The sequence below is a fragment of the Monodon monoceros genome, unplaced genomic scaffold (assembly GCF_005190385.1).
Source record: "Monodon monoceros isolate NGI ecotype Baffin Bay Population unplaced genomic scaffold, NGI_Narwhal_1 Super_Scaffold_18, whole genome shotgun sequence".
Classification (NCBI taxonomy): Eukaryota; Metazoa; Chordata; class Mammalia; order Artiodactyla; family Monodontidae; genus Monodon; species Monodon monoceros.
This window is the reverse complement of record NW_021703774.1, coordinates 120,858,678-120,878,813: the sequence shown is the minus strand read 5'-3', so window position 1 is coordinate 120,878,813 and position 20,136 is coordinate 120,858,678. Positions and strand designations below refer to the sequence as shown.

The following is a 20,136-nucleotide window of genomic DNA, read 5'->3' as shown; positions in this document are numbered from 1 at the left end:
ATTCACATACCATAAAATTCACCCTTTTAAAGTGTACAGTTAGGTGGTTTTTAGTGTATTCACAGAGTTGTGCAACCGTCACCACTATCTAATTCCAGAACCCTTTTATTACCTTAAAAAGAAATCTGTACACATTAAGTCACTCCCCTTTTTTCCCACCCCCTAGCAAACACTAATCTGCTTTCCATTTTTATGCATTTTCCTCTTCTTGACATTTCATATAAATGGAATCATACAATATGTGGTTTTTTGTGACTAGCTTCTTTCATTTAGCATAATGTTTTCAAGGTTCATCAGTGTTGTCAGTACTTCATTCTTTTCTATTGCCAAATAATATTCCACTGAATAGATATACACATTTTGTTTATCCACTCATCAGTTCATTCTTAGTATATTAATCAAAATCTTGTCACCATCATGTTTAAAGTACTTCAGTAGCTCCCCAAACTGATAAAGATGTCCATTAAAGACCCATCTTGATCTGGTCCTTACCTACTTTTGGGGATTGATATGATTTTCTCCCATGTTCCCAACCACATCCACTCGAACCCTTCCACAACCACTGCAGTCATAATAGAACTACTTGCAGCTTCCTGAATGTAACAGGCACTCTCACTTTTGTATGTGCTATCCCTTCCATGTAGAATATCTTTCCTTATCTGTGTGGATAACTTTTACTTGTCCTTTATGATTCCGTGCCAGATATCTCCTCTTCTTAGAAGCTCCAACACATTAAGGTTAAGCTGGATGCAACATTTAAAATAATCTATTATATTGATTACCTCTATCATAACACTTCTCACACTGTTTTATAGTCGGTTTTCTTGACTTTTCTTCTACTATATAGTGAGCTCATCGAAGGCGAAAATTATATTCTGTATATCTCTATAACACCAGCAATCAAGGCCTAGCATATGGTAGACATTCAACAAGTGTTTGCTTTGTGTACATGATCAGTAAAATTAATTTGGCATTTTTATAAACTAAATCAATTTAGGAATTTTGTAACTATATAGCTGCAAACTTTATACGTTGGAATTTTCTTATGTTTATTTGTTCATTTTACTTTAAAATTCTCAGTAACATATAAAGTAATACTCATTAAAATAAACCAGTCTTATATGTGATTCTAGTAAGGTTTTTAAAGTGTACGTTGAATTTACAACCTATCGATAGGAGACATTTTCAATGAGGAATAACTTAAGACAACTTCAGAAGTTATACAAAAGTTACACAAAAGATGGTTTAGAACCATACATCAAATTATTTAAGAAAGAAATTAAGACTATGCCATGAAATTAATTTATAAATCATAAGTGCACTTTAAAAACAATATGAGGGCTTCCCTGGTGGTGCAGTGGTTGAGAGTCCTCCTTCAGATGCAGGGTACACGGGTTCGTGCCCCGGTCTGGGAAGATCCCACATGCCGCGGAGTGGCTGGGCCCGTGAGCCATGGCCGCTGAGCCTGCGCGTCCGGAGCCTATGCTCCGCAACGGGAGAGGCCACAACAGTGAGAGGCCCGGGTACCGCAAAACAAAACAAAACAAACAATATGAGCGTTTTGTGCAAGTAAAAATGTTGCTTTTCTTAAACTTGATTTAGAGGGTGGTGCCTTGCTTGAAATACTATAATAATATTTTAACCTCACATGTGTAAACTTTTAAAAATCTGTTTTCACTGTTTTCTATGTGAATGAAAAAGTTTTTAAGTAGATCTAGTTCTTGAAAATAGAATTCTAACCTCTGTTACTTCTGACTTATAGGGTATCTTTGTTACTAGGGTTCAGCCTGATGGACCAGCATCCAACCTGCTGCAGCCTGGTGATAAGATCCTTCAGGTAAGACATAAAAAGCAATGCTTTTTAAGGCCAACACTGAAACAAATATGTACCCAAGTTATTAAGCTGAATGACTTGAATTAAGTGATTGAACATAAGTTCCTCTTACATTTCTTATTTGCCTTTATTGTTCTGGGGTTGAGAGGCAGGTCAGAAACCATTTCAGACCTATAGAATCCTATATCCCCATTACCTGGCACATGGCAGGTGTTCGGAATATTTTTGTTTAAATGAATTTTGGGAATGAAAGAAGAATTGATACATACAGGAATCTGTGCATAAGTATCAAGTGTAAGTAAGAATAATGAAGTACCCAAATAGGGTATCTATGTGACTTTAGATGAGGGAGAAGAGACTGTCCATGTTTAATTTATCAACAGTAAGCTTATTACTGTTTGAATAATATGAAACACCTGGTTATATCTCTCTACTCTCCCTGCTGACATGTTTGAACAAAAGTTTAGCTGTATACAAGGTGACTTTTTAAAATGTATTGTGTGATGGAAAAAGACATTTCCCTAACTTAAGGCTCTGCATATCAAAAAAGGATCCCTCCAGTAAACAGTTAAGTACATGCTTGGTATAACCTCATCCATTTTGCTTTCTTCGTCCTCTCTCTTAATTCACTTCCACTTAATCATTTCCTACATCACAGGGCAAGGCTCTTAAGTATCATCAATTTATTTAAGATTCAATATTTTGACTTATGACCCCAGAAATTTTCCACTGTGTAACTGGATGGAAATATCTAACATTGCAGAGATTCGATCATTTGGAGAAATTATAAAATGGTTCAACATAATAAATTGAAGATTTAGGGACACTGAGAACACAGGAGCCTTCTGGTCAGATTGGCTATGCAGACAGTTACCAGAATGCAAGGGCCCCACTCAACTCAGCTCTGAGGAGATCTTCTACCTTCTACCTCTATTGAACTCTCTCAAAGATCCCAGAAAAATAGAAACCCTATATAGATAAATTGTCTTAGCATTTTATTCTCACACATATTTTAAACTAACTAACAAGATCATGAAAACTCAAGTTTTCAAAAATGATAATTATCTGAAAAGACTGCGGGTTGCTCCAACCTTTGGCAATGTCAAGGAGAAGTACCATCCAAAAGGTCCAAGTCAATTCCATGCAAGCAGAAGACCAAACCAGCAGCTGGTCTTTTGAGTTAAAACATTGAAACAAAAAAAAGACACATAAAATCTAAATATTTTCTTTAACCACTTTATTATTGAAGTTCTATATTTTTTAATTGCCTAGCTAGCCCTTTGATCTTAAGCATTTTATATCATGTCTAGAGAACTCATATTCATTATATGTAAAATGAGTTTATACTACAGCTAAGGTTCCCCAGCTCAAAAATTCAACTGTTCATTAATTTTTATCAATTTCCACGGAAAATGGCTAAGAATAAACTGACAACGTAACTCCCTAACACTTGGTACATGCTGCTGTTTAGGAAAGGAAGTTTTTTTCTCTACCGAATTTCAAAGAAATTATTTTGAATCTCAGAGTCTGTAAAAAATGAAGCCAGTTCATCTGAGATCTCTGATCTATTAGAATGCCAAGCTGGGTAGAGAAGCCTTCCATAGCTTGAAACAAGTTTGGGGACTTTGCCTTCATCCATGACAGAGGGAGCAAAAGAAAGACTTTTCCTTCCAAATTCAGAAATATTTAAATGGTATAAAAATGTTATATAGATAGAGATCTACAGATACAGATATAGATATAGACATCCTGCAGAAGGAAATGAGAATTAAGGTAGTATCTAGTTGCAGGGTTAGAATACACTTCTGGCTGTGAAATTCTAGAAGGGTTATATGTGGGAAAATGAGGGTTTAGTATTTCTAGTCCCTGAGATGTATACAGAAACAGCAAAGTGCACAGAGAAATGAATTCCCAGTGCAAGAAGTAGGAAGGAATTATAAGCCAAATCAGTTAAAAGTCACAAAAACTGCAGAAGAGCTGCACCTGGGTTTTCTCTTCTCTCCACAAATGACTATCAAGGATGTAACATTTTATTTTTGCTATAGAAGTTATTTGTATCTAGTATAATAAAATCAAAGTCCATTTTCAGTAAAAGAAAAACGCCCATAGACCTTAATCAAATAAATTGCTGTATTTACAGTTTCATTCATACTAGTTAAAAAGCACAAGTGGCCAATTATATTTTCTGAAGGAAATAAAAATGGCTAATTCTAAACTGAACTCATTGCCAACATCAGATGCTAAGAAAGCAAATTATGTATTTGTCTCTTTACAATACTGTGGCTCTTAGTTTAAAGAACACTGGAAAAAATGAGTTTATAACATTGAGTTATCTGTCACTTACAAGATCATTAGAATATCTCCTCACTGGAGCAAATTTATTTATAAGCCTTTATGAAAGCATACTACCTGGAATATCAAGGTAAAAGGAAAAAACAAAAACAACGAATCAGCTCCCCTTTAAGTGATGGCAGTTATTGGGTTTGATCTAACCCAATAGCAAGTAGCAAAAGAGATATAAAATAGCAAGAGATATACCTTTCCCAAATTTCCCCCAAACTCAGAATTTGTTATATAAGAGCTATCTCTTTTTTTTTCTGTAAATCATTTTACCCACTATTCTCTTCTTATTCTGCTATGGTATTATAAGCATGTTATTTGAGTTACATGAAGATGCGTGTATTAAAGGATGATGTTAATTAAAACATATTCACATGATTATTCTGTCATTTTACTATTCATTTTCCTAGAATAGATACTGTAATTCATGTGCATATTCAAATGACTTGCTGTGCTTAGCAAGTCATTTTGGTTTAAGACAGTGTGGCATGAGGAAAGAGCACTGTGCTAGGGCAACTGACCCCTCACAGCCTTACCTTCTGTCAAGTCGAATTACAGAAGAGTGAGAAAGAACCAGGGAAAGCACATGGAGCATAAAAAATGTTATTCAATTGAGCCGTGTAAATTTGCCGATATCTGACCATTTTTGAAGTGGCAGTTTTGTTGATTTAACATCATAGTTTCTTTATTCTAATGTTCTTTGCAGTTAAAAAATTCAGTCTAATTCATTATACATTTTACAATTTAAAGTATATTTAAATACAGAATATCTATTAATTATAGTTACTCTGTTGAAAAGATGAATAGACTGGAAAAAAGAATATATTGTACTTGATAGTTAACATGACTCACAGTTGTAGCCTACAGCTCACTTGTAAGTATATTGTATTCTAGTCTATCATGATAGTCAATACCTATCCTCTTCATTTACCTGCCCCCACCCCTTCCCAAGACAAGAGCCTAACTTTGACAAAAGAGAAATTATATTATTTATAATTAGTTTATGACATCCAGTTCTAATTTGCAATAATTTTAAGAGTTTGGAACTTGTAATCCAAAGTATATTCCTGGTCTATGGCTATATCTCGAAGATACCAAAATAGAATAATCAAAGAGATGATAATTCGAACAAACCTGATACGTTGTGCCTTTTTTAAAATAAATTTATTTATTTTATTTATTTATTTTTGACTGAGTTGGGTCTTTGTTGCTGGGCATGGACTTTTCTCTAGTTGCGGTGAATGGGGCTACTCTTCGTTGTGGTGTGCGGGCTTCTCATTGTGGTGGCTTCTCTTGTTGCAGAGCAGGGGCTCTACATTGTAAGCATATTAAGAACCTGAAAAATCGTACAAAATGATATATCCCAACATATTTAACCATGCAGCCCTCTTGACCAACGACGTCAATTAGCCACTTCCACAGAACACACTTAGGGGAATACCTCTAGTAGAAGCAACTAACTGGGTCCACAGCTTCATTCCAGAGAGTGTTCATGTTCATAATTATTATCATGAGTCACTAAGAATGGATTAGAGTACATTTATTTCTCTGAATTCTTTAAAATTTCCCCCCCAAAAAAACTACAAAAAGTAAAGAGGAGAAATTTTTGTTATGGTTAAAATGAAGTACGGGACCCTTAAAGAAATAAAGTATTTGGAAATTTCACTAAAGCATTTCCTAACAAGGCTAAATAAGTTAACACTTTTCTATTGTTGATCTTATTTGGTGGTTTAAAATCAAAAACATCGGAGAGGTTTGGGGAAAGGTGGGTTGGGGGGGTAGGTGGGTGGGGGGGTAGGGGGTTGGGTGGGTTCAGCATCATGTAACTCTTAATGTTCAGAGAAATTATTGCTTATAATGATAAAATACATGTGCAAATATTTTAAAATAGCATTTGGTTAGAAGATAACCAAAAATAGTTTTTTAAACATGTATGATTTTATATGCTAGTTTCACTGCATACATTTATCCATTTGGTTTGTTCATAGTGTATAAAGTTCAGCACAGGTAACTAATTAGAGACGGAGTAAATACTTTTTGCAAATCAAAAAAATAATATTTAGGTACTAAGTGAAACATGAAAAACAATAAAGACAAATTAAGTTCATTAAGCTGGCTCTAACTTCCATAATTTGGCTGAAATAAAAATAACATCAATTAAGCACCCATCTTGTGTCATTTAGAACACACAACAACCCTGCAAGGTATCTGTTGTTGACAGAGGTTAAATAGTTCATTTGAGCCTCTTCCATTATACAACACTGATTCTCCTGGAGCAAATTTTACTGATAGCATCACATTTTCCATTCCCTGATTTGGCAAATATGCATTAAATGTCCACAATGTACAAAGTGTGATGCCAAGCCACGTGAACACTGCAACAAGGAAATAGAACTAAAGTTCTACCTTTACACACCTAGCCCAGGAAGTAGACGTGCCTAAAATTACACAGAGCAGAAAATGGAGGAAGAGAGACAGGAAAAAGCTGACTTTAAACACGCAACAAAATCAACTCCCAGTCTGTTTTCTCTTAACAGCAAGCTCTCCACCAAAACAGAGACCAACCTGGCTACAAAGAGTTCCCTGAAAATGAGAGGCTGATTTTGCAGTTCCTTTTGTGGTAAAGTACAGAAATAAAGTGCAGCTAGTTGGGGAACTGCTTGCAAACCAAGATAGGGAAGTCATTTTTTAGAGATGCTCATTCCACATGCTTGTTTCGAAGAAAACAGGCATTCTAAAGTCAAAGCAGATAAACAAGTAAATATCCTCAGGATTACTATTTATTACCATTTCCATGCCTGACTTTCTATACAAATAATGGACAAAGTCTTCAGCTGGTCTTTTCTATTTTGCCATGTCTTTTTTTGAGCCTGAATTCATGAAACATTCAAGCTGCAGTACATGTGTGCATTTAAGACAAGAGAAATTCTTATTTATGTTTTATTCCATGAATATTATTTTAACATCTTTATTGGAGTATAATTGCTTTACAATGGTGTGTTAGTTTCTGCTTTATAACAAAGTGAATCAGTTATACATATACATATGTCCCCATATCTCATCCCGCTTGCGTCTCCCTCCCTCCCACCCTCCCTATCCCACCCCTCTAGGTGGTAACAAAGCACCAAGCTGATCTCCCTGTGCTATGCAGCTGCTTCCCACCAGCTATCTATTTTACGTTTGGTAGTGTATATATGTACATGCCACTCTCTCACTTTGTCCCAGCTTACCCTTCCCCCTCACCGTATCCTCAAGTCCATTCTCTAGTAGGTCTGTGTCTTTATTCCTGTCTTACCCCTAGGTTCTGCATGACGGGTTTTTTTTCTTTTCCTTTTTTTTATTTTCCATATATATGTGTTAGTATATGGTATTTGTTTTTCTCTTTCTGACTTACTTCACTCTATATGACAGACTCTAGGTCCATCCACCTCACTACAAATAACTCAATTTCGTTTCTGTTTATGGCTAAGTAATATTCCCTTGTATATATGTGCCACATCTTCTTTATCCATTCATCTGTTGATGGACACTTAGGTTGCTTCCATGTACTGGCTATTGTAAATAGAGCTGCAATGAACATCTTGGTACATGACTCTTTTTGAATTATGGTTTCCTCAGGGTATATGCCCAGTAGTGGGATTGCTGGGTCATATAGTAGTTCTATTTTTAGTTTTTAAGGAACCTCCATACTGTTCTCCATAGTGGCTGTATCAATTTACATTCCCACCAACACTGCAAAAGGGCTCCCTTTTCTCCACACCCTCTCCAGCATTTATTGTTTGTAGATTTTTTGATGATGGCCATTCTGACCAGTGGGAGATGATATCTCATTGTAGTTTTGATTTGCATTTCTCTAATGATTAATGATGTTGAGCATTCTTTCATGTGTTTGTTGGCAAACTGTATATCGTCTTTGGAGAAATGTTTATTTAGGTCTTCGGCCCATTTTTGGATTGGGTTGTTTGATTTTTTGATATTGAACTCCATGAGCTGCTTGTAAATTTTGGAGATTAATCCTTTGTCAGTTGCTTCATTTGCAAATATTTTCTCCCATTCTGAGGGTTGTCTTTTGGTCTTGTTTATGGTTTCCTTTGCTGTGCAAAAGCTTTGCAATTTCATTAGGTCCCATTTGTTTATTTTTGTTTTTATTTCCATTACTCTAGGAGGTGGGTCAAAAAGGATCTTGCTGTGATTTATGTCATAGTGTGTTCTACCTATGTTTTCCTCTAAGTGTGTGATAATGTCTGGCCTTACATTTAGGTCTTTAATCCATTTTGAGTTTATTTTTGTGTATGGTGTTAGGGAGTGTTCTAATTTCATTCTTTTACATGTAGCTGTCCAGTTTTCCCAGCACCACTTATTGAAGAGGGTGTCTTTCCTCCACTGTATAGTCTTGCCTCCTTTATCAAAGATAAGGTGATCATGTGTGCAGGGGTTTATCTCTGGGCTTTCTATCCTGTTCCATTGATCTATATTTCTGTTTTTGTGCCAGTACCATACTGTCTTGATTACTGTAGCTTTGCAGTATAGTCTGAAGTCTGGGAGTCTGATTCCTCCAGCTCCATTTTTCTTTCCCAAGATTGCTTTGTCTATTCAGGGTCTTTTGTGTTTCCAAACAAATTGTGAAATTTTTTGCTCTAGTTCTGTGAAAAATGCCATTGGTAGTTTGATAGGGATTGCATTGAATCTGTAGATTGCTTTGGGTAGTATAGACATTTTCACAATGCTGATTCTTCCAATCCAAGGATATGGTATATCTCTCCAACTGTTTGCACCATCTTTAATTTCTTTCATCAGTGTCTTATAATTTTCTGCATACAGGTCTTTTGTCTCCTTAGGTAGGTTTATTCCTAGATATTTTATTCTTTTTTGTTGCAGTGGTAAATGGGAGTGTTTTCTTAATTTCTGTTTCAGATTTTTCATTTTCAGTGTATATGAATGCAAGAGATTTCTGTGCATTAATTTTGTATGCTGCAACTTTACCAAATTCATTGATTAGCTCTAGTAGTTTTCTGGTGGCATCCTTAGTATTCTCTATGTATAGTATTGTGTCATCTGCAAACAGTGACAGCTTTACTTCTTCTCTTCCAATCTGGATTCCTTTTATTTCTTTTTCTTCTCTGATTGCTTTGGCTAAAACTTCCAAAACTATGTTGAATAACAGTGTTAAGAATGGGCAACCTTGTCTTGTTCCTGATCTTAGTGGAAATGGTTTCAGTTTTTCACCATTGAGGACGATGTTGGCTGTGGGTTTGTCATATATGGCCTTTGTTATGTTGAGGTAATTTCCCTCTATGCCTACTTTCTGGAGGGTTTTTATCATAAATGGGTGTTGAATTTTGTTGAAAGCTTTCTCTGCATCTATTGAGATGATCATATGGTTTTTCTCCTTCAATTTGTTAATACGGTGTATCACATTGATTGATTTGCATATATTGAAGAATCCTTGCATTCTTGGGATAAACCCCACTTGATCATGGTGTATGATCCTTTTAATGTGCTGTTGGATTCTGTTTGCTAGTATTTTGTTGAGGATTTTCGCATCTATGTTCATCAGTGATACTCGCCTGTAGTTTTCTTTCTTTGTGACATCTTTCTCTGGTTTTGGTATCAGGGTGATGGTGGCCTCGTAGAATGAGTTTGGGAGTGTTCCTCCCTCTGCTATATTTTGGAAGAGTTTGAGAAGGATAGGTGTTAGCTCTTCTCTAAATGTTTGATAGAATTCGCCTTTGAAGCCATCTGGTCCTGGGCTTTTGTTTGTCAGAAGATTTTTAATCATGGTTTCAATTTCAGTGCTTGTGATTGGTCTGTTTATATTTTCTGTTTCTTCCTGGTTCAGTCTCTGAAGGTTGTGCATTTCTACAAATTTGTCCATTTCTTCCAGGTTGTCCATTTTATTGGCATATAGTTGCTTGTAGTAATCTCTCATGATCCTTTGTATTTCTGCAGTGTTAGTTGTTACTTCTCCTTTTTCTTTTCTAATTCTATTGCCATGAATTTTTTTTTTAATACTACTGTAAAAGCCACTTGAGACTTCAAACTTCCTCACATTTAAAAGTGCAGTGTAAATTTTTCATTGGAACTCTCTAAGAATTTAAGGTCTGTAGGTCAGATTTTTTGATAGAAAAAATTTTCAAATGACTTGGCATATAGTTATTGTAGTACTGCTTATACAGTATACTCAGCCCTAAATATATCCTAATATTTAATGAGACTACTCTAGCAGATTAAAATTCTGCAATGGGAAATAATTCCAGGTAGTTAATGGGAAACGTAAATATAATTACCTACGATTCCCACTGTTTGGTGTCATAATTTCTGGCTGTCAGGATTAGACAACAGGAAGGCTTGCCCTATAACTCTAAGATGGTTGCTGTATATTTTCATTTCCCCTCATCCCAAGAGCTATAGGCAGTCAAAGGACACTATATTAATGTACTAATGTATATCTAACATACAAAATACATGTATACTGGCCCTTTAAATGTTTGTCCCTTGAGGGTTAGTTTAAGTCAATTCAAAATCATACACCAAGTCTCTAATCCCATTTCTCTTTCGGATTCTTAAAAGAATTGTGCTGTCCTTCTTATTGGATAATCCCACCAATTTTGTGGCCAAGCCTTCTCAGAAACTAGTTTTTAAATTTAGAGCTTTGAATAATAAGAATACAACAGAATTCCTGGGAGAATTACAACATCCTCTGGAGAATTTCTGTGATATAAACATCCATAATTTATCCACTTAACAAAACGTTTAGCAGAAGAAAATCAAAGATAAATTCAGGAAGGAATAAGAGGATGAAATCCAGAAGCCGAGTACGTTTTACAGTAAATTGATGAGCTGTAATCACAAAGCTGTACTTTTTGTTAGAATTGCAAATGTTATTTTCATTAACCTTCCATCTTGTCATGTCTAAATCATGCAAAGGGGCAATTAAAAAACCTTTTGTGGCACAGATGTCAAGTGGAATTAAAACAAGGAAGGATACCTTCTGGAAAAAACATAAAAACTATGTAAAATGAACCTTTATACTTCAAATCAGCTGAAGCCAGAAATACATTAATTATACATTCTTGAAGCATAAAATTTTTAGAATATTTTTTCTTTCATAGATTGTTTTCTTATTAACTTCATTTTGACTTAAGCCATTCACTGAAGTTGCAATTTCCTCAAAATTGCACACATTTTATTATAATCCATGATAGTCTGTGTGTTTATATAAAACATACATAGCCAAATGTGGCAACATATTTTAAAACTTTATTAATTTAACATTTGTTTTTCAAATCATCTTTTGTATTTATATTATATACATATTCAAAATGTCAAATGCATAAATGTAGATTATATGCATTTACGTTTCAAAGCTTCATCAGATTTATACTCTGCAATTAATATTAAATAATATCCTCCTTTATTTCCTAAGCTCTTCTATTCACACACATGAAACAACCATGAAACCTTTGTAGTTGAAATATTGTGATTTTTCTGAACTTCATGTTAATTGGAAAAGCCCTGCACACATGTAGTAACATAATTATGTCTGATTCCCTGTCTGAACCATCTAAGATGTAAGCCAGATAGCCATATTCATTTGAACAAATACAATGTAAATTCTCTTGGCTCTTCTGTCCTAGAAATATAAATGAAAGTTCTCTAGAACTGAGATTCTATCTTCTCCTTCCATTCAAACCCCTCTGTCATTACCTCCCCTGGTATCAGGCCTACCATAATGTTCCATATCAAGAAATAGGGCAATTGGGCCTCCCTGGTGGCGCAGTGGTTGAGAGTCCGCCTGCCGATACAAGGGACACGGGTTCGTGCCCCCGTCTGGGAAGATCCCACATGCCGCGGAGCGGCGGCTGGGCCCGTGAGCCATGGCCACTGAGCCTGCGCGTCCTGGACCTGTGCTCCGCAGCGGGAGAGGCCACAACAGCGAGAGGCCTGCATACCGCAAAAAAAAAAAAAAGAAATAGGGCAATTAATCTTAACAAGTGAATTAATTTAATGAACCTAAAACATTTGTTTCAACCTCACAACACCAATGAAACAAATTGTGTCAAGATACAGAGTTGTGACATAAATTCTCATCTAGCCACTAGCTGTGTGAGCATGGATATTTCATGTAACTCCCTGATCCTCACATTTTCATCTTTAAAAAAAAGTTAAGGTTAACTAAACAGTTCCTTCCTCTGACATTTCGTCCTTCTACTCTTATGGCTTAATGAAAATTGTATTTCTTAAATTCAAGAAAGTAATAGTGAAGTAATATTAATAGTAGTAGCTAACATTTATTGATCGTTTACAGTGTTCCAGGCCTTGTCCTAAGCAGTTAACATATATTAACTCATTTAGTATTTAATAAACTTTCTAAAATAATTTGCTTTCTGATCTTTCAGAATCCTTTCGGTAATTTGAAGTCCCTAGTTGTGGTCTTTTAAATAAGCCTCTTGAGATTCACCCAAGTTCTGGCTTAGAGCCAAAACATTCCTGGGGACTAGAATTACAGGTAGAGTCCTAATGTTTATTTGACACAGTGGTCTAATTTATCAACCTGCTTATTTCCTTCTGGGAAATCAACTCTTTGTGTTTCCAACTATATAACTATCATTTGTACTTACAAAGCATGACAACTAAAAGCCAATGCTTTAAAGCAATATTAAAAGCTAATTTATACAAGGAGTCTCCCTAGCTTGAATCAGAACCTGGACTGTGGGTCTGAACATCTTGAAGCCTTGTTTCTTGGAAACAGACCCAGATTCCAGGACAGAATTAATCAAGCTATGCTCTTTCTCTGCTCTTTCCTCTGTGCCTCAGAAAACTAGGGTTAATTGAAGCCTCTAGGAAATACCTGATCCTCGTGGATTTCCTGCTACCTTTATGAGCCCTCTACCTTGATCCCCTTCAGGATCCCCTTTCCAGTTCTCCTCCTGCCAGTTTTCCTGTTCCCTCCCCTCAATGCATTGGTATCCTCGTTCTTTAGTTCAGCCATCAGGCTAGCGTCTGCTTTCTGCCATCCTCTAGCAAAAAGGATTGGGCCCTGTTTCACCTTTCCCTCCCTCACTTCAGACAAATTTGCCTAGATGCCCAGGTCAACAGCAAACACTGTCTTTAAGTTCTATTCTACACATCCAAAGCCATGGCTCCATCCTGCTCCCCTAGTTAGATTTCCCTTCTTTCACAATGCTCCCTTTTAAACTTATTCTCTGATAATTCTCTCAGCATTCCATGTGGTAAATACCAGGGTGTGGTAAAACCTAACTTCTGTTTCTAATGCTGCCACCCTGACCTCCTTCCTGAACTCCAGTCTCTTATTTCTAAATATATGTGCAACATTTTCCTTGCATGTGTCGTCAGTACCACAAACTCCGTTGTCTTCCCAACTAAGCCTGCTGCTCCTCCAAGGTTTCCATTTTCTGTTAATGGTATCACAGTTTGATTCTTGTTTGTTTTCATACCCTTGTCCAATCAGATGCCAAATCTATTGATTCTACCCTAAAAGTTTTCTCCTTTTTATTTCCTCTCAAGTCTCATTTCTCGAGCAGATAGTCTGACTTAGTCTTTCTATTTTTGAGATAGTTCACATGTAACTACAACAACACAATTAAGCCAGAGTTAAAACTATAAGAATGAGAGATTTAGCATTTTGGTAGATCCAAATTTAGGACTAAATGTTATTTTTACCAGTACTAGAATAAGTTAAATTAAACCTGTTAGGAATCTGAATGAGAATTACAGCTTTTGCAAACACTGTAAAGAAAAAAATTATGGTAGCAGGTGATATAGCAACAATTTTAAAGGGAAAATGTTGATTATTTTATCATGATCAATGAAATATCAGTTCAAATCACTAGAAACAATTGCAGTGTTATTATGTCAGTAAAGTATTGAGAGAAATAGTGAGAATATTATGGTATCAGATGACTCAGCCCTAGCTTAGCTGTGTGACCTTAGTCATGTTGCTTGGCCTCTCTGAGGTGTAGCTCTTTCATTTATAAAATACCAAGATGAATCTAGATCACACAGAAATTAATTCATTTCTGGCTGGGATTGAGAACCACTGGTATAAATAATGAATATATTTGCATTCAACAATGAGGGAAACAAAAATTATCTTTTTAATATAAAAACATGTAAATTAAGGACTTTTCAGTGGATCAAAATAAGATCTAACTATACTATATGGTTTGCATGAGTGAGACATTTGACCGTGTTGATGGGTTTATATCAGTGATTATGCAACAAAAAGGCAGTGGTCCTATGAACACTTCCGAACCATCTCAACTAAGTTCCTGCAAACAAATCAGAACAACAACAAAACAACTATCATATTTCAAATGTATCTGTCTGTTACTGACCAGTATATCTCTATGATTAGCACAGTGACTAGGACTATACTAGGACAATCCTAAGTAGGATATACTAGATACTTGTTAAATATTTGTTGAATTAATAAATTGAGTTGAAGCTGGGTGAAATTAGTTGTTCCCATAATTGCAATTCTGCTGTGAATTTTAAAAACACATGACTTGGTTGCTCAATACTCCCTTGAATTTTATTGTTAGAAACAATGATAATGTGATAAACAAGTATCTTACATTGATTGTCCTGTTTTATTTGTGTGTTTACAGGCAAATGGACATAGTTTTGTACATATGGAACATGAAAAAGCTGTATTACTACTGAAGAGTTTCCAGAACACAGTAGACCTAGTTATTCAACGTGAGCTTACTGTCTAAATATTTTTTATAAATAGTGAAGATACGTCTAGCCAGACCTAATGTTCAAAAATAAATTTATACATAGAAACAAATTTTGCCAATTGCTGGACCAATGGCAAACATTAGTGCCAAATGTATAATACTATATGTTAGCACTGGTCATCCTTAAAAATGTTAACTATATAAATATGATGTTCATGTGGTTATGTATTATTTTAACTGTCAGCCTCTGGCTGTGCATTGGTGCAGTTTTGGTTTTGGTTTTGTTTTGTTTTTTTTAATCAAATAAGTTTCTTCTTGAAGTGGATTTCATATAATTTCGGAGCACGGAAGCACACACAAGCTCTTTACAAATTCTGCTCTCCATCAGAAACACTGCCTCAAAGTTGTATATGCCTTTATATAGAAAATACAAATATAAAGAATTGTAATTCCCATAAAATATTTCTAGCACAAGGTACATGTTGGCATATATACAAAAAGAATATAGAGAAAAAACAATATTTTCATAAACTAAACATCTCGGATTGAGAAAGAAAATATATCTTAAAATAAGACTTTACTATATTGAATCTTTTTCAATAAAAATTACAAGATAATGCCTTATGAAAGCAACTGTACATATGGTATAAAGTGTTTATATTTGGTTCCATATTCATTTGCTAAATTCTCATAACACAGAGTGAAATATTTCATAAATTAGCCATTTATCTCTGGGACCTGAATAAAAATAGGACAAACTAATTTGTTCAATGCCTTTAGCTAATTACAAAACATGCAGAGTTAAGAAACAGACTAAAGGTCATTGTAGATAAATCTTTTTCACCCCAAATGTAAGCAGTGAATGATGGGTGGCAGGAAAGGTGTTGCTTTATTTCTTTCAAGTTTATGTTGATTATAAACTGTAGCCCCTGTGATTTCCTTACTTGTAAATGTGGAATTTATTTGTGTGTTGCTTTATCCAATTTGCTACTTTTAAATCATTTAAAATGAGTTTGGGGTATTGATAAAATTTATCATTAAGAAAGACTATTGTTAGAAAGTTATGGTGGGTGATAAAAAACTTTGGTAATTAAATATGAAACTTCAAATATAAGTTCTCAGAGCCTTGGTCTACCTGTATTATTAATTTCTGTGCCTGCTTTTGAGGGCAGAAATAGAGAAAATACCTTTTTTCCCCAAAAGTTTCAAAGTATATACAATTCTAAATTGTCTCACTGAAAACAAAGATTAGCATAATTAGTATAGAATTAGTTATGTTTACATTGGAAATGTTTTTCTCTATAAGTGATCAAAATTCATTTTATAATCCTTTAAAATATTTCTTTTATATTTTAGTCATTAATTTGATTAAAATATTAATTTGAAATTCCAGAATAATTTCCCAGAGTTGGTTATATGCATTCTCTCTCATATTTTCACATAGCTCTCTTTTTTAAAATATATATAATGGATTTACTTTACATGCTAGTGTTCCAAGTATTTTGTTAGGATTTTCACAAGTGTCACATATTGATGTCACCAAAGCTCTGAGAGTAATATTTGTAAGTTACTGTTTTATGGGGACATTGAAAATATTGTATTTTTGTAGGGTCTATTAAAATGAGTGTCACTTATTAGAAGTACAGTGGTATTTTTTTGGCAATAGAATTTGTCACTTGAAGGCAAATGATACTTCACTTTATAGATGAGGCACTAATTTTGATGTTGCTTTATGTCAGAGTGACATTATACTATGATTTTGTAGGCTTTGACATTTAGCAAATGATTAAATGATTGGCCTCTTTAATATGCTTCCCAGAAGTAACTTTTAAATGCATTTTAATATACTGACAGTTTCTGATGAGAAATGTCTTTCAGAGCCTAATTTTTTCTTTGTCAAAACCTCACACCAAACCACCATATCCAGCCACTGGATAATCAAGATAGAGGCCCTCACTGGCCTCGCAAGATCACTTAAAGGAAAAACAAACCCATGGGAGTAGTTCAGTGGCAATGAAGCACCTCCAATCATCCCAATAGTTTTGTTTAATCTTTTATGGGAGAGGTGGGAGAAGAGCCAGATAAAGGACCTCCCAAGTCTTTTTTCTTATGTCAGGTTTCCACATCAAACCCAGGGCTTCAGGAGATGCTTCTGAGGCCAAGCCGAGAGGCTCATAATCCTAGTAAACACCTCTACACTCCTAATGTGACAACATTGTCTTGGGCCATGCTTTAATCCTTCCTGTTCTCAGGAAATGAGGAAAAGAGAAAAGGGATCCCTGACCAACTGGAAAAGAAATCTGATGTGCCAAATCACCTCATTGTCAATTGTACTGCCATGCTGCAAACTGAAAAAAGGCAGGTAATATTGAAAAGAGGTATTTTTTTTTTTAGGTGGACTGAAAAAAATCACTGATCACTTACAGGGGAAAAAAGTCTAATTGATTCCATGGGTGACCAAAACCAATAATACACTGATTTCTGAGTATTGCCTTTTTTGGATAATTGGCTTTACTTTCTGAAATTAGAATCTGGTTTATGTTAACAAAAACAAACAAACAAAAGTTAAGGGTGTGCCTTTAAAAAAAAGAAAAACCAACACCACAAAAAAGGAGTGGAATTCATGATGACTCCAATAGACTCACCTTGGTCTTTGATTTTTATTGGAATCTTTCTGCTGAGGAAGCTGTCCTGTACCTAACAGAGGGGAATGAGGAAAATCAGAGGTGGAAAGAATAAGCACTAAAAATTATTAGTAGAATTGCTGCAGATTTTGCAATCCAAATAGGCATTAGTGGACAGTTTTTAAAACTATTTACATGGCTTATCATACATTGTCACAAAAGCTCTATTATGATAATTCCAGCCTGCCAGACAACACAAGCTACCTAAACAAACGTAACAATTTTAAAATAAAAGGGTACTTTTGACAAGGCATATTGAAAGTCAATATAACATACAAATATGTATATCATGCTAATTTATTGTTCATTGAAATCTATAAAATATATGTGTTCCAGTTAATAAGAATTGTAATTACATAGATGTCAAACAGCCGTGGTTGTTTTGGGGCCTTATGTTGGATTGTGTTTTGGGGATGGAAAGCAGTTTTAAAGAGAGGGTGACAAATCAGCATTAATTTGTTCTTAATCTTAAAGATGATTACACGTATATCACTAATATAATTACTTTTTAAAAGCAGGACTGAAATACCTTTTACTGGGAGAGCTAAAGAGAGGGAATATTCAAAGGGAGGAAGGCTTTGAAGAAATTAGTCTTATATATTCATATATTAGGTGAAAAGTATCTGAATTTGCCAAAATAATTGATGAAGCCAGAAAAACATTTTACTTTTATTCATAAAATTGATTTAATATCTCCACCACAATTTAAAGCTTTGGAAAATATAGTGTGTTTGCCAACTTGTCTTTCCATTGGCTTTTAATGCTGTCCTCAGTAAATTTCTGCCCCTCACTGGCACACAGATCAAGAAGGTGTATTCTGACGAATACCCTCTTATCAAAGGGCAATACAACATAACCAGACAAAAAGCTGCGTTGCCATAAGACCACCACTGTAAATCTTTGGTAAATTCAATCAGACAACATATTCGACTGATTCCTGATATACTGACCAAACAGCAGGTTTATTGAAATACTGGGTCAGTAAAAAGTTATGCAAATAATGAAACCTAACAAGTTAAGAAGATGAGTCCTTCATGTAGTATCAAGAAAAGTAGGGCTGAGTGTCTAGTAAAGTTCCTCTCACAGAAATGCTAAATCATTCTGAGGCTTAATAAAGTGTTCAGACACTGGGTTGGTGATGTGCCCTCTCTTATGGTTGTAGTTACCTGATCATCTGGGAATTGGGGGGAAATCTTCAGATTCAAAATCACTTGCATGAACTTTTTCCTTAGCAATACATCTTCCATTAAGAAAAGCATCCTGACTTGGCCCAGAGTATTTCCCCCATTGCTCAGCAAAACCATCCCCCAAGTGTACATTATAGCAAGAAAATAGAATGTGGGCTGTGGAAAAATAAATGTGCACCAAAGAAGGCATGTAGGGCAATATTATAGGAGATCCTGTGTATCAGCTCTCCTATGCAATCTTTCAGCTTCATTTGATCTAAACTATTCAGAGAATATTTTTTGAAACACCCCACTGTATAAAACTAAGGCAGATACAATCAAATTTTCTAGTTATATTCTGAATATTCTGGGGGGCATTTGTGTTTCTAGTATGCAAAACTGACCTCTTTTCCTCACTGCTGCTGCTGCTGTACATCCATTCCTTCAACTCCCCATGATGTTCCAAAGGCAGTAAATGACTTCTTCTATCCTGCTGACACAAGAATAAGAGGCCCCCTTAGAGTTCTGTTTGGAGACCCCTGAGTATCAGCTAATGGTTCCAGCTCCCAGTTTGGGAGGAACTTTCTTGGGTGATCAAGGAACTTGGAATAGTAGCATTAACAAAGGCTCAAAGGTGAAAGCACTTATGTGTCTGACAACATCAAACAAAGCTTGTATACAAGCGTGAAGGTGGCAATGCCTTAGTAGAACTGTTTCCACTTCTGTTTTTAAAATGTTGAACTTTACGGTATTGAGGACTCTCTCTGAGGCTCCCAGCTGATTGTTATGGGGACAGGTTGCAATCGTCTTCACCTTTGACACTGTCTGCAAGAGAATGGTTTGGAAACACTACCCTGTGAGGGTATAAATTGTACAACTTTTACTTTGGAGAATTCCGAGATTTCTGATAAATGGAGGGGAAAAGTCCACTCTAAGTTTTGATTAAAAAGAGTAAATGAAAACCTAGGACTATGGAAGCCTTTGGGCTTTTAACTATGTGATTATCATAATCTTCCCTGAGAGCAGTTCCATGGGAAGTAAAGAGAGGAAAATAATTCACTGGCTCCAACTTTATAAGCATTACTTTATCTGGTAGTGTTTCCCCTGCTGGATTTTGCTGTGTAACAGACAGCTCATGCTTTGTAACAACCCACTGAGCACTGAACAAGATAAGAAGTGGACCTGGATGTAAGGCAGGCACAAATGAGAAGGGTATCTCTTCAGCCACACAAATATCTCCCCAAATTAGCCTGGGCTGCAAAACTCACTTTTTTTGCCTAATTTTGTTTTTGTTAATAGCAGCACCTCAGAGTGGAAGATTGTGAAATTCAAGCAGTGTTTATGTAGAAAGCACTGAAATCCTGTGACTCTTGAGGTTGTAGGCCTTGCCCTTTTTTTTGGGAGGGGGG

The 20,136-nt window shown here is 35.4% G+C and overlaps 1 protein-coding gene across 4 annotated transcripts in view; it reads left to right on the top strand.

The window, feature by feature from the left end:
• LRRC7 (leucine rich repeat containing 7) overlaps positions 1-16,517 on the top strand; it is a 499,978-nt gene extending 483,461 nt beyond the window's left edge. For 2 of the 4 annotated variants that reach the window (XM_029228809.1, XM_029228806.1), the window contains 2 exons: positions 1,763-1,837; positions 14,806-16,517. In XM_029228809.1, coding sequence (XP_029084642.1) covers positions 1,763-1,837; positions 14,806-14,913 — 183 coding nt within the window. In that variant the 3' untranslated portion in view covers positions 14,914-16,517. The remainder of the gene's footprint in view (positions 1-1,762; positions 1,838-14,805) is intronic. The other 2 variants (XM_029228810.1, XM_029228808.1) reach the window with 2 other exon arrangements.
• Positions 16,518-20,136: the final 3,619 nt, after the last annotated feature.